Here is a 14,930-nt window from a genome sequence, read left to right as displayed (position 1 = left end):
GTAGCCTCCATATTTTACACTGATGTATCTTTATTATTTCAGAACATCATATGATATTGGGATAACTGAAGATACATCCTCAATATTTATCATATTTTAAGACTGGTAGGAATTGATGTACAAAGCAAATTCTTTGTAAAGAGTGAACTATAAGAAGGAAAACAAGAACATTATATATACATTGTGATTTGAGGAGAAAAATAATGGAAAAGAGTGAGAAGGTTGAAGAAGTGATTTCTCATGAAGACGTGATAAAAGAGATGAGAAAGCCATCATATGACTGTGATGTCTGTAAAAGGTCCTTCTCTCGAAAAAGTGACCTAATTGAACACAAACATATTCATAGGAGAAAGAAGCTGTATCAATGTGATATCTGTGGTAAATCATTCTCTGACAGTAGTCACTTATCTAGACATAAACGTATTCATACAGGAGAGAAACCATTTCATTGTGATATCTGTGGTAAATCCTTCTCTTATAGTAATGCTTTAACTTCACACAAACTTACTCATACAGGAAAAAAGCCATATCATTGTGATATCTGTGGTAAATCATCCTCTGACAGTAGTCACTTAGCTAGACATAAACGTATTCATACAGGAGAGAAACCATTTCATTGTGATATCTGTGGTAAATCCTTCTCTCATAGTAATGCTTTAACTTCACACAAGCGTGCTCATACTGGAGAGAAACCATATCACTGTGATATCTGTGGTAAATCATTCTCTGATAGTTGTGACTTAACTAAACACAAACGTACTCATACAGGAGAGAAGCCTTATCAATGTGATATCTGTGGTAAATCATTTTCTCAAAATTGTAATTTAACTAGACATATACGTACTCATACAGGAAAAAAGCCATATCATTGTGATATCTGTGGTAAATCATTCTCTGACAGTAGTGCTTTACCAAGACACAAACGTATTCATACAGGAGAGAAACCATATTACTGTGATTTTTGTGGCAAATCATTCTCTCGAAATAGTCATTTAACTGAACACAAATTTATTCATACGGGAGAGAAAAGAAAAGGGTAGTTTGTATGAGTTCTTTTATAAACTACTTTTTCTTTATAATATTTCTGATTTATGTAATAAAAATTATGAATCTGAAAATAATGGTTTCCTAAAAATTTCAGTCTTTTTCTTTCTTTCCAAATTCTCTCCCCATCCTCTCCCCTACTCCCATGCCCTTTTCATAATGTGGGAAACTCTCTTCTGGAACAACACCTTCTACTAACCCTATACATGGTTTGTTAATGACTATCACTTCCAGGTAAAGATGTAGCCTAGATGAGATGCAGTTTCGTTAAGTGCCAGGGAGAAGCACTCTAGATGCTCTTCTGAATAAGGCAAGTGCTGGGAAAGAATTCAGAGAAAAATAAACCTCTGTATTTGGCTTTTGCTGACATGGACAAATCTTTTGGCAGGCTTCTTTGCTCCTTTATCTGGTGGTCTATGTGGTAGCTTGGGATAGATGAGTGGTTTGTGAACAGCATACAAGCTGAATGTCCTCTCAAATGCATACAAGGTGGTTTCAAAAGGTTCTCAGACGAGTTATATTTCATTACTAGTTGTGTCTTGACATCATCTCTGAAATTGTCGCCTTGAACAGCAATACACCGGTCCCAGCGTTCCTGCCACTCTTGGAATCTGACCTCAAAGTTGTTTCATTTAAGTGAGTCGAGGACCTTCTGTGATTAGTTCTGGATCTCGACAATGTTTTTAAAATGGCAACATTTGAGTTGCATTTTCATCTTGGGGAAGAGATGGAGGTCCACAGCTGATGAGTCTGGTGAATAGAGCAGATGCAGAAGCAATACCATGTTTTTGGCAAGAAACTTACGAGGGAGGAGAGCTCAGCGAGAGGACACATTCTTGTTGTGAAGAATCCATTCCTCCCTACTTCAAAACTCTGTTGCTTTTGTTGAATGTCCTCTCACAAATGCTTCAAAATGTCACAGTAGAACTCTCTATTGACAACCTGACCCTAGGGGATGAATTCTCCATGTGCAATGGTAAGTCTTTTACCACAGATGTCAAAAGAAACTAGCATGCTCTTGATTGAGCTGTGGCTCTGTTGTGTCTCTTCCATTGTGATGACTGCTGATTTGTCTCACGTTATATCTGTAGACCCAGCTCTTGTCACCAGTGATGATCCTTGACATCAAACATGGGTCATCAGTGGCACGCTGACACAGATCTTGATAGACGTTGATATGATGCACTTTCTAATCAGTGGTCAGCAGGCAGGGGACAAACTGAGCAGATGCAGACACTAACTACATCAGGAATGACGATTGTTCTCTGATAATCCTCATGCACAAGCTGATCAATTTTCTCCACACATCTGGAGATGATGCACATGGTAGGTCTTCTAGTATTGTTCATGGTCTTCCAGGAACATTCTTCCAATTTTGAAGCACCTGTGCCACTCAAAACATTGCATATAATCCATTGACTTGTTGCCAAAGCAGACTTCCCAAGTTTAATGCAAAATTTTGCATTTCTCTTTGTTCTAATTTCCTGTCCAGGACAAACATTGCAAACTACAGCATACGTGTAATCACAAATTTCACAATTTGTAAAGTAAGCGGTGATGTGTTGCAGAACTATATATATATATATATATGTATATGCACATATATATATATACACAGCCAAAAGAAGCATTTGACCCAGACTGCCTTCTTCCAACATTAAACATGGAGGAGGATCTGTGATGATCTAGGGGGCTATATCTTGGAAATCATTTGGCCCAATGGTTTCCCTTCATGGCAGAATTAATGGTCAAGACTAAGCATTTTATCTGATCAAATTCATCCTATGGTTGCGGAACTGTTTCTGGAGGGAAACACAATCTTTCGGGATGATAATGCATCAATTCACATCGCTAAAGTTGTTACTGAATGGTACGAGGAACATTCTAGTGAAGTTGAGTTTCTTATCTGGCTACTACAGTCCCCAGATCTCAATATTATTGAACATTTATGGTGCATTTTAGAAAAACAAGTAAGGAGTCGATATCCGCCACCATCATCGCTACAGGAACTGGAGACTGATTTAGCTGAAGAATGGACAAAAATTTAAACTTTGTATGAGTCCATACTTAATAGAATTCAAGCTGTAATTACTGCCAAAGGTGGTCCTACCCCATATTAAAATAAATTTGTTTGAAATTTTAAGGTGTTTCCATTATTTAGTCCAACCTCTGTGTGTGTGTATGTATGTATGTACGTCTTTCAGCGCCTGGAAAACATCGTTTCCAGTTCGTTATCAGCACACATTTTGTACCCGTATAATATATCCAAGGGAGATCATCGCTCCCATCTCCAGGCTGATAAAGTAGGGAAAAGATAGCAAAAACCAGAAGTCTCTCCGTGACAGTAGTCCTACAAAAGAATGGAGTCCCCACCCCTGTGGACAACCCAGGGGAATGTAAGGGCTACTATCAGTAAAGGAAGGAAAGACCACAAGCAAAAACATACAATAGAAAAAGGAAAAGATGAAAGAACTGAAACTATAGCCGAAACCAGCAAACAAAAAGCAACCTAAATATGGAGGCTCCAATGGAATACTCGACACTAGGGAATAAAAATATGGAGTGAAGACGAGCACGTGCACATTTTACCTGCAAGCCAAATGTTAGCATGGGGAAGATGGTACACACTGTTTGCTCAACTGAGACCCTGCCAAAACTACGAGAGCCTTCAGGAGAAATACTTCTCAGAGGCAAGGCACTAATCTTCTCCAAAGAGGAAGTATGTGGATGCAGTGCTCTCTTCAGATGTTATACGAAATGCAGCAACTGAGCAAAAGTCATTTTTGTGCATGGTGCAAAAGATCGTGCAACAGCTGACCTGGCTACATTAAGTGCAAACTGAACCTCGCCCACCACTGCACAAGACTGCCACAATCAACAGACTCAGGATGGCTTCACCTAATGCTAGCACAATCGTCATGCCAATATTTTAACTAAATATTGGCGGCCTGTTGCATGACAACAACAAATGCAAAATCTTTTTCCAGAGAGACACTGCTCATGCAATCAAGTCTTATGCATAGCACTTGTGGAAACTCATCTTAGGCCTGATATAAAAGATGCAAAAGTACACGCACCAAAATATACTATACTGCAAATGGACAGAAGGGAAAGGACCCATGGTGAAGTTGCTGGATACATCTGTGAACACATCATGCCCCAGATCCTACTGTCACACTCAAATTCAGTATATGACACTATAAGTAGTTGTATACATAAGACAACCCAGTAAAGTCATGCAATACATATCGCCCAACGGATGATCCAAACTACACATAGAAATTTGGAGATTGCCTCACAAGAATAAAAGAAACCCTCAAGAAACTGGAACATCATGTGAGTGTTTTTGTTATGGGTGATTTCAATTTCCTCAGTGTCAAATGGCCAGGGGCCCTCATGCTCTGAAGAATGACTCATTGCAAACAAGTACAGGTGGAGTCCCTGCTTAACCTCACCAGTGCCCTATTCATAGAGAAAAATGAGCTCAGACCAAACAGGGCAAATAACATATTGGATCTCCATTTCACAACAGAGCCACAGCTCAATCAAGAGCATGCTAGTTTCATTTAACATCAGTGGTAAAAGACTTACCATTGCGCATTGAGAATTCATCGCCTAGGGTCACAAACCACTCATGCATCCCAAGCTACCACATAAACTACCAAATAAAGGAGCAAGGAAGCCTGCCAAAAGAGTTGTCCATGTCAGCAAAAGCCAAATACAGAGGTTTATTTTTCTGTAAATTCTTTCCCAGCAGTTGTCTTATTCAGAAGAGCATCTAGAGTGCTTCTCCCTGGCACTTAATGAAACTGCATCTCATGTAGGCTACCTCTTTTCCTAATCAATTGGGCTATGATCTCTGATAAAACCAAGGTGGAGTCGAAAAGGATGACACTCTCCTTGAGAAACTTTTACTTCAAAATTTAGTAAAATAACTGTAATCTAGACCTTTACTCAGTTTGATATAAAGCACAATTCTTCTGAAAATTATGAGAAAATAGTCCAAACTGTGGTCCGCGAAGGACAAGACAGGGGATCCGTAGACAGCAAATACTTTTTATGGGCAATTTGATTTTATATATGTTTTTTAATCAAAATCTTTTAATTGACAATAAGCCTATTTGTTAAATACTGTTAAATAAAGAAATGTAAAAATATATGTTATTTTAAGCAAATATTTATGTATAAATTTCATATGCGTTTATAAGTCAAAAAGTTTGAAAACCCCCAAAATAGTCTGTAGAGGAGCACTAAACTACAGTTATGCCCCATTATTTTCCCTTTGCAGTCTCTTCCGTTTTGTACTGAAAAATTAATAAAGAATAAATATACAGTAAATTGGTATTCCAAGTAGGGGAGAAGATTTGGAAAGAAAGAAAAAAACTGAAATTTTTGGAAAAACATTGTTTTCAGAATCATAATTTTTATTATATAAATCAGAAATATTAAAAAGAATAAGTAGTTTACAAAAGAACTCATACAAACTACCCTTTTCTTTTTTCTCCTGTATGAATAAGTTTGTGTTCATTTAAATGACTATTTCGAGAGAATGATTTACCACAGATATCACAATGATATGGTTTCTCTCCTGTATGACTACGTTTATGTTTAGTTAAGTCACTACTATTAGAAAATGATTTACCACAGATATCACAGTGGTATGGCTTCTCTCCTGTATGAATACGTTTGTGTTTAGTTAAGTCACCATTTTGATTGAATGATTTATCACAGATATCACATTGATAAGGCTTCTCTCCTGTATGAGTAAGTTTGTGTCTATGAAAAGTACTACTTTCAGAGAATGATTTACCACAGATATCACAATAATATGGCTTCTCTCCTGTATGTATACGTTTGTGTATAGAAAGATTACTACTACCAGAGAATGATTTACCACAAATATCACAGTAATATGGCTTCTCTCCAGTATGAATACGCTTGTGCCTAGAAAGGATACTATTCAGAGAGAATGATTTACCACAGATATCACACTGATAAGGCTTCTCTCCTGTATGAATATGTTTATGTCTAGTTAAGTCATTACATTTGGAGAATGACTTACTACAGATATCACAATGATATGACTTCTCACCTGTGTGAATACGTTTGTGTGTAGAAAGATTACTACTCCTAGAGAATGATTTACCACAAATATCACAATGATATGGTTTCTCTCCTGTATGAGTATGTTTGTGTGTAGTCAAGTCACCATTTTGAGAGAATGATTTACCACAGATATCACAGTGATATGACTTCTCTCCTGTATGGATACGCTTGTGTGTAGAAAGATTACTAATCCAAGAGAATGATTTATCACAAATATCACAATGATATGGTTTCTCTCCTGTATGAATACGTTTGTGTTTAGTTAAGTCACTACCAACAGGGAAAGATTTACCACAGATATCACAATGATATGACTTCTCTCCTGTATGAATACGTTTGTGTCTTGGTAAAGCACTACTGTCACAGAATGATTTACCACAGATAACACAATGATATTGTTTCTCTCCTGTATGAATATATTTGTGTCTTGGTAAAGCACTACTATGAGAGAATGATTTACCACAGATATCACAGTGATATGGCTCCTCTCCAGTATGAATACGTATGTGTCTAGAAAGATTACTACTCTGAGAGAATGATTTACTACAGATATCACAATGAAATGGTTTCTCTCCTGAATGAATACGTTTATGTTTAGTGAGGTGATCATTTTGAGAAAATGATTTACCACAGATATCACAGTGATATGGCTCCTCTCCAGTATGAATTAGTCTGTGTACAGTTAAATTACTAGTTTGAGAGAATGATTTACCACAGATATCACAATTATATGGCTTCTTTCTTATTCGAATATGTTTGTGTTCAGTTAGGTCACTTTTTCGAGAGAAGGACCTTTTACAGACATCAGAAATGAACGCTTCAACCTTCTCACTCTTTTCCATTATTTTTCTCCTCAAATCACAATGTATATATAATGTTCTTGTTTTCCTTCTTATAGTTCACTCTTTACAAAGAATTTGCTTTGTACATCATTTTCTTTCAGTCTTAAAAGATGATAAATATTGAGGATGTATCTTCAGTTATCCCAATGTCATATGATATTCTGAAATAAAGATACATCAGTGTAAAATATGGAGGCTACTTAAAAATACAGATTCAAAAGTGGAAAATTTACATTTCTCCAGAAATAAACATTTACCTGAATAACTGAACTTATAATTTGACAATGTTGTTTCGCCCTGAGCATCTCTAACTGAGCAGAAATACAATTAAAGACATTCCGTCTTGTCATACTCTTTAGTATTGTATATCTAAGACATCATCCTCCAATATAGTTTTCAATATTCATAAATGAAAGGTGAAATTTAAGAGAAATGCACTGTTATTTCTAGCAGGTCATGTGACCACAGCTATGAAGCAAATTGTTTTTAAAATTCTACAATTTACAGGGTGATTCAAAAGTCACCATGCATAGGAAAAATTCATTTCGTTATAAGAAACAGTTAAATAGAAAAACTGTTTCTTTTAAAAAAAAATTGTTCTTAAGTGTGGTGACTTTTGAATCACCCTGTAGAGTGTAAATCATCTCCCTCTCTCTCTCTTTCAGTTGTGCTTCTTTTACATTTTTCATAGATTCCACTATTTCTGACTTTGTTTCCATTTGCCTTCTCAATAAATATTTCTCCATTCGTCATTACCTTCCTAACTATAAGCATCAGAAACGCCCCAAAATTGACAGAAACAAAAAGAATAATATTGGGCACTGTCATGGTATTAGCTGTCAGAAGTGAAAGTAGAAAAATCTGACAAGGAACATTACTGCTGGTTTGTGTTGATTCTTTGGCTACTGACAGCTAATACCATGACTGGCTGGAGCGAGCTATCTGTCTCTCTCTCTCTCTATCTATCTATCACTCGAAAGTTATTGGAATAGATTCGACACCTATATCCATGCGTTTGAAAACACCACTTCTGACAGCTAATACCATGACAGTGCCTAATATTGTAAGATAATATCTTGCTTTGAAATTTTTATCCTTGTTTCAAGTAATGGAATTTACAACTCTGTTCCACAGCACAGCACCTTGAACAAGTTATGAGAAAATAAATTACTAGTGGTTTCGGCACACATCTGTACTTATATCAAGAAACAAACATTCCATAAATTATAATAAAGTATCGAATTCTTACTGAACAGTTCAGTGATTGGAGTGTACTTCAGAATATTTCTCAAACTAAAACATATAACAGACTAACGAGGCAACAATGGAGAGTGTAGATGGGGGCTTGCATAGGCAGAAATAGCAGCCAAACCTCACAGGCATCTGTCTTCAATAACTAGAAATAGCTGCCAAAACTCGTACAAATAATAGACATCTCCCTTCCATAGCTAGAAATGGCAGTCAAATCTCGCATAAATTACAGACATCCCTTTCCTATTTCTAGAAATAGCAGCGAAATCACACACAAATCATAAACATTTCCCATGCATAAAAGATGAAGGAGACAACAGCATTAAAAGATTAAATATTTTCATTGTGTAATACTTACGGAAATGTTTTATAAGGGAAAGAGTTCTTATAAAGAGTGTGTATAATAGGAATTAAACGTACTTTAATTGAGTGTCAAAAGTGTTTGTAGAAGTTAAGAGAAATTCATGCACGAGACCCTCTAGCGGATCTACAAGTATGGCGCATGCGTATATTTTGTATGAAACACACGGGAGCTAACTCCTGTCCGTACTTATTGGCTTAATGCAATTCCTTAACTGTCTGTCATGTAATAAAAATTTTCTTGAATTAGTTTTAGGTATTTTATGTGAAGGTAATTCTTAATAGAAACACTGATTATAATCCTCCTAACATTCCTGATGCTAACTTCCACATGTTCCAAGCTAGCCTATAAGTTTTCCCTGTCTATCAAGCAGCAAATAGTCCCAACCCAGTTACACGAAGAGCTGGAAGCGAAGCGAATGACACAAGCTCAATAAGACTTTCATTCACAAAGAACATGCAATATACCAATACATGTGAAGGAGTGAAAATAGGATGAGGTAGTGGACTGAAAGCAAACGACCGAGGTTTGTTTGGATAGCACGGCCATTGTTTAATTCAGTGAGAACACAAGAAGAGGAACAGATATAGGAACTCACACGCATGTACAACTATGTGTGTGTGGCTGTGTGTATGTAACATACAAGCACATACGTATGCAATTGGCTCCTTTCTGTATCGATTGGCCAAATAAATTGGTAAAACTATAGATGGGGCCTCAAACAAACATCAAGTACTTTGAAAAGAAAGCAATGTAAAAAATGAAACAGACAAACAACACCTGCTGTGTGTGTTTTTAGGCTTTATTTAAATATGACTCCTCCCAGATGTAAAAGAACAGTTTCATATCAAATTTGCAGCACAAGAAATACAAAATCTGAAACAAATTGCTTTTATTAAGTATGTCAAACTGCTGAAAAATAAAGCCTAAAGAAAGGATCCACAATGAGTGGACTAGTTATTGCTGTAGCCAAGGTCCAAAAACACTCCACTTTAGAAACCGTCTAAAATGGAATCTTTTCAATCTGACCAACAGATTTTTTAATTAATTTTTTTTTTAACTAAACACTTTGAAACTTCGGATACTGGTAGAATGTGTCACTTAGAACAGGGTTTACTCTTAACGTTCTTGACAAAATTTTGTATTTTAGAAGTCATTTTGTGTTAAAGTTGTCGTATTTGGGTAATTTTAACCAATTAATGATGTGTAGTCAGCTGAAAAAAACTACTGCTGCTGTTTGCGAACAACAACTTTCGGGTCCACCCACTCACCTAACAAAGCCCTTCTTTAATAACCAGAGATGTTTTTATGGCAACATAGATTTGCTGCATTAGGGTTGATCTGAGGCTAAAATTACAACAAAATTATTACTGAGACAGACCAACGACGGAGCCTGTATGTGGTTGCATGACCTGCTAGAAAACATAGCCAAACTTTTTCTTATATACAGAATAGAAAAACCTCTATCCTGTGATAAACACGTAGAGTCCATTATGTCTGGGAAGAAAGATGGAATGGTCACAGTTGGGACATCATATCTGTTCAATCAGATCCGACTGAGGACTAAACAACAAGTGACGAAGGGAACAAGACGAGGCAATGAGAGAGCCTTTACCTGGTCGCTCGAGTTACTAGAAACAGCAACCAAATCTTGCTGACAGAAAGAAAAATGAAATCGAAAATTGAACCAAATTTGTTGACTGGCACACATGCCAACCTTCCTTAATTGGACACTAAACTCAGCGTGCGAAGACCTGTTGGGGCAAGTGAGATCGAAACAGAACCAAATTCGATGACTGGCACCCGTGCCAGTGGAGTGCTAACAGCACCATCCGAGCAAGATCACTGCCAGAGCAGCGGCCTTGCTTCCATGACGGTGACATGTAATAAGCGCAATCGTTTCCAACTTCGCCTTACTGGCACTCGCCTAGGCTATCCCTTTTCCTAATCAATTGGGCTATGATAGCTATGATCCCTGATAAAACCAAGGTGGAGTCGAAAAGGATGACACTCTCCTTGAGAAATTTTTTCTTCAAATTTTAGTAAGATAATTGTAATCCAGACCTTTACTGAGTTTGATATAAAACATGACTCTTGAAATTTATGAGAAAATAGTCTGTAGTGGAGCACTAAAGTGTAGTTATGCCCTATGCTTTCCCTTTGCAGTCTCTTTTGTTTTGTATAGAAAAATTAATAAATATACAGTAAATTGTGGAAGTGATATTCAATAAAGAACCATGTATAGAGTTGGCAGGAGGAGGTATTCTGGAACGGAGGACTCTACATTACGAAAAGGGCAAGGAAGTAGGGGAGATAGGGATAAAATTTGGAAACAAAGAAATTTTACATAAATCACAGGAATATTAAAGTAGTTTACAAAAGAACCCATACAAACTACCCTTTTCTTTTCTCTCCTGTATGAATAAGTTTGTGTTCAGTTAAATGACTATTTCGAGAGAATGATTTACCACAAAAATCACAATGATATGTGTTCTCTCCTGTGTGACTACGTTTATGTTTAGTTAAGACACTACTATTAGAGAATGATTTACCACAGATATCACAATGATATGGCTTCTCTCCTGTATGAATACGTTTATGTTTAGTTAAATCACCATTTTGAGAAAATGATTTACCACAGATATCACATTGATAAGGCTTCTCTCCTGTATGAGTAAGTTTGTGTCTAGTTAAATTACTACTATCAAAGAATGATTTACCACAGATATCACAGTGATATGGTTTCTCTCCCGCATGAATACATTTGTGTCTTGGTAAAACACTACTATCAGAGAATGATTTACCACAGATATCACACTGATATGGTTTCTCTCCTGTATGAATACGTACGTGTACAGTTAAGTGACTATTTTGAGAGAATGATTTACCACATGTATCACAATGATATGGCTTCTCCTGTGTATGAAAACGTATGTGTGCAGTTAAGTGACTATTACTGGAGAATGATTTACTGCAGATATCACAATTATATGGCTTCTCTCCTGTATGAATACGTTTGTGTGAATTTAAATTACTACAGTCAGTGAATGATTTACCACAGATATCACAATGAAATGGTTTCTCTCCTGAATGAATACGTTTATGTTTAGTTAACTGACTATTTTGAGAGAATGATTTACCACAGATATCACAGTGATATGGCTCCTGTCCAGTATGACTATGTCTGTGTACAGTTAAGTTACGATTATGAGAGAATGATTTACCACAGATATCACAATGATATGGCTTCTCTCCTGTATGAATACGTATGTGTGTAGAAAGATTACTACTTTGAGAGAACGATTTACCACAGATATCACAATGATAGGACTTCTCTCTTCTGTGAACCCGCTTGTGTTTAGAAAGGTTACTACTGTGAGAGAATGATTTACCACAGATGTCACAATGATATAGCTTTTCTTTTCTATGAATATGTTTGTGTTCAATTAGGTCACTTTCTTGAGAGAAGGACCTTTTACAGACATCACACTCATTTGACAACTTTCTTATCTCTTTAATCATATCTTCACAGGGCATCAATTCTTCAATCTTCTCACTCTTTTCCATTATTTTTCTCCTCAAATCACAATGTATATATATTGTTCTTGCTTTCCTTCTTATAGTTCACTCTTTACAAAGAATTTGCTTAGTACATCAATTGCTTTCAGTCTTAAAATATGATAAATATTGAGGATGTATCTTCAGTTATCCCAATGTCATATGATGTTCTGAAATAATAAAGAAACATTAGTGTAATATATGGAGGCTACTTAAAAATACAGATTCAAAAGTGGAAAATTTACCTTTCTACAGCAATAAACATTTACCTGAACAACTGAGCTTACAATTTGACATTGCTGTTTAGACCTGAGGCGATTACGCAATAAAAAAAACAATATATATGCATTTTCCCGAAAGTCCTCTCCTCCCACCCGAAGTTCGTTTGCGCAATTTTTTTGGTCATATTCCTTTTCTACAGTTAACACCTACCAGGCTGTTTGTTTTTGTTTTTGTTTTTGTTGACGGGTGAAGATCTTTATATTAATCGACATCCCTTTCCCATTGCTAGAAATATAAGCGAAATCTCACACAAATCATAAACATCTCTCATGCATAAAAGATGAAGGAGGCAAAATAGAAACAAGTCCCAACCAGATCGTCTACAGAATTAAAAGATTAAATATTTTCGGTGTAATACTTACGGAAATATTTCATAAAGGAAAGAGTTGTCAAAAGTGTGTGTATAATATGTATTAAACGTACTTTAATTGAGTGTGTGTGAAGTTGAAAAACGTATGAAAAGTGTTTGTAGAAGTTAATTAAAAGAAATACACGCACGAGAGAAACTTCTTTTAAAAACCAAAACGGAACTACAATTATGGCGCATGCGTATATTTTATATGAAACACATGGGAGCCAACTCTTGTCCGTACTTTTCAGGTTAATACCATGCCTGGTCTATGTAACAAAATTTTTCTTCAAATAGTTTTAGATATTTTATGTGAATGTAATTCTAAGTAGAAACACTGATTATAATCCTCGTAACATTCCTGGTGCCAACTTCTACATGTTCCAAGCTAGCTTATAAGTCTCCCTGTCTGTCGAACAACAAATAGCCCCAACGTGGTTACACGAAGAACTGGTAGCGAAGCGATCGATACTGGCTCAATGAGGCTGTCATTCACAAAGATCATGCAATATATCAATATATGTAAGGATCGAAAACAGGATGAATTAGTGGACATAGGCACAAGCGCATATATATACGTATGCAATTGGCGGATCTTTCTGATTTGGCAGACGCCACTTTTTATTTATGTTTTATTTAGTGTGTTTCCTACCGAAACACTTTCAAACTTCGTATACTTGTATATTTTGTCTTATAGAACTGATAGAAAATTTTTGTATTCGAAGTTATTTTATGTAAAAAAAATTGTCGTGTTTCGGTAATTTCAACCAATCACTGACGTCTATTGAGGGAAAATAATTACTGCTATGGATTGTCAACAAAGCGTTGTGCGGTGTATATATATATATATATATGCGTCTGTATGTCTATATATACACACATTTTATCTATCTATCTATCAAAACATGTACGCGCATGCGCAGACACAGCTGTACGTTTGTGTGACATCGTATATCTATTTCACTACATGTGTTTTAACCGGTTGAAAACAATGACGTTACTATCCATACAAGCCTCGGTCATTTGCTTTCAGTCTTCTACCTCATCCTGTTTTCGCCCCTTCACATATATTGATATATTGCATGTTCTTTGTGAATGTGTCTCATAGCGCTAGTATCATTCGCTTCGTCCCCTGCTCTTAATGGAACCGCGATGGGGCTGTCTGTTGCTCGACAGACAGGGAGACTTATATAAGCTGGCTTGGAACATGTAGAAGTTGGCACCAAGTAAGAGTTATTAGGAGGATTATAATCAGTGTTGCTACTTAGAATTACCTTCACATAAAATATCTAAAACTAGTTCAAGGAAATTTTTGTTACACAGACAGACAGACCAGGAATGGCATTATGCTGAAAAGTATGGACAAGAGTTAGCTCCCATGGGTTTCATACACTATATACGCATGCGCCGTGATTGTAGTTCCGTTTTGGTTTTTTAAAATAAGTTTCTCTCGTGCATGTATTTCTTTTAATTAACTTCTACAAACACTTTTGATACGTTTCTCAACTTCACACACTCAATTAAAGTACGTTTAATACTTATTATACACATACTTTCCTTTTTGAAACATTTCCGTAAGTATTACACAAGGAAAATATTTAATCTAATTTTGTAAACATTCTGGTTGTGACTTGTTTCTATTTTGTCTCCTTCATCTTTTATGTATGAGAGATGTTTATAATTTGTGTGCGATTTCGCTGCTATTTCTAGCAATGGGAAAAGGATGCCTATGATTTATGCGTCTTTGTTGAGTGTTTTAGTTTCAGAAATAGGTATTATTCAAGAAGAGTGGTCCCGGTGCGCGCACTCGCACTAGCTAGTCGTGACTAGTCGATCCTACGACTAGCTAGCGCTTATGCGAAAAACATGTATGAGGGTTTTTTAAAACAGAGCAAATAAAACAAAGTAATTTTTTTTTTTTGTTGAATCTTCTCCATCTTAATCTTAAAACGTCGTTTTACGTTCTTCCAGGGTGTATTTTGGAGTCACATCTATTTCAGTAATCCCATTGTACGACGCACTCCAACAATCAGAATATATAGTCGTCCCTGGTTTGATAGATTTTTGAATAAGTTTCAGAAGAACGGTCAGGTACAAAGACTAAAAACCTATTTTTATCCTCTCAATCCCATCCTCC

General features: G+C 36.2%; 2 protein-coding genes and 1 pseudogene across 2 annotated transcripts; 1 reads left to right on the top strand and 2 right to left on the bottom strand.

The window, feature by feature from the left end:
• The window catches only part of LOC128251096 (zinc finger protein 208-like), a 26,097-nt pseudogene that overhangs the window by 4,263 nt on the left and 6,904 nt on the right, over nucleotides 1-14,930 (top strand).
• LOC128251147 (zinc finger protein 271-like) lies at nucleotides 5,434-8,720 on the bottom strand. Its single transcript, XM_052977612.1, has 2 exons — nucleotides 8,602-8,720; nucleotides 5,434-7,153 (listed from the first exon to the last, which is right to left on the bottom strand). The coding sequence occupies exon 2, from the start codon at nucleotides 6,990-6,992 to the stop codon at nucleotides 5,529-5,531; it is 1,464 nt and encodes a 487-aa protein (XP_052833572.1). The 5' UTR covers nucleotides 6,993-7,153; nucleotides 8,602-8,720; the 3' UTR covers nucleotides 5,434-5,528.
• Nucleotides 9,389-14,131, bottom strand: LOC106873073 (zinc finger protein 239). Its single transcript, XM_014920290.2, has 2 exons — nucleotides 12,807-14,131; nucleotides 9,389-12,332 (listed from the first exon to the last, which is right to left on the bottom strand). Exon 2 carries the CDS (start codon nucleotides 12,169-12,171, stop codon nucleotides 10,999-11,001), a length of 1,173 nt encoding a protein of 390 aa, XP_014775776.1. The 5' UTR covers nucleotides 12,172-12,332; nucleotides 12,807-14,131; the 3' UTR covers nucleotides 9,389-10,998.

This window comes from Octopus bimaculoides, chromosome 28 (assembly GCF_001194135.2).
Source record: "Octopus bimaculoides isolate UCB-OBI-ISO-001 chromosome 28, ASM119413v2, whole genome shotgun sequence".
NCBI lineage: Eukaryota > Metazoa > Mollusca > Cephalopoda > Octopoda > Octopodidae > Octopus > Octopus bimaculoides.
Note: the sequence above shows the minus strand (reverse complement) of the source record. Positions and strands in the feature narration are given on the sequence as shown.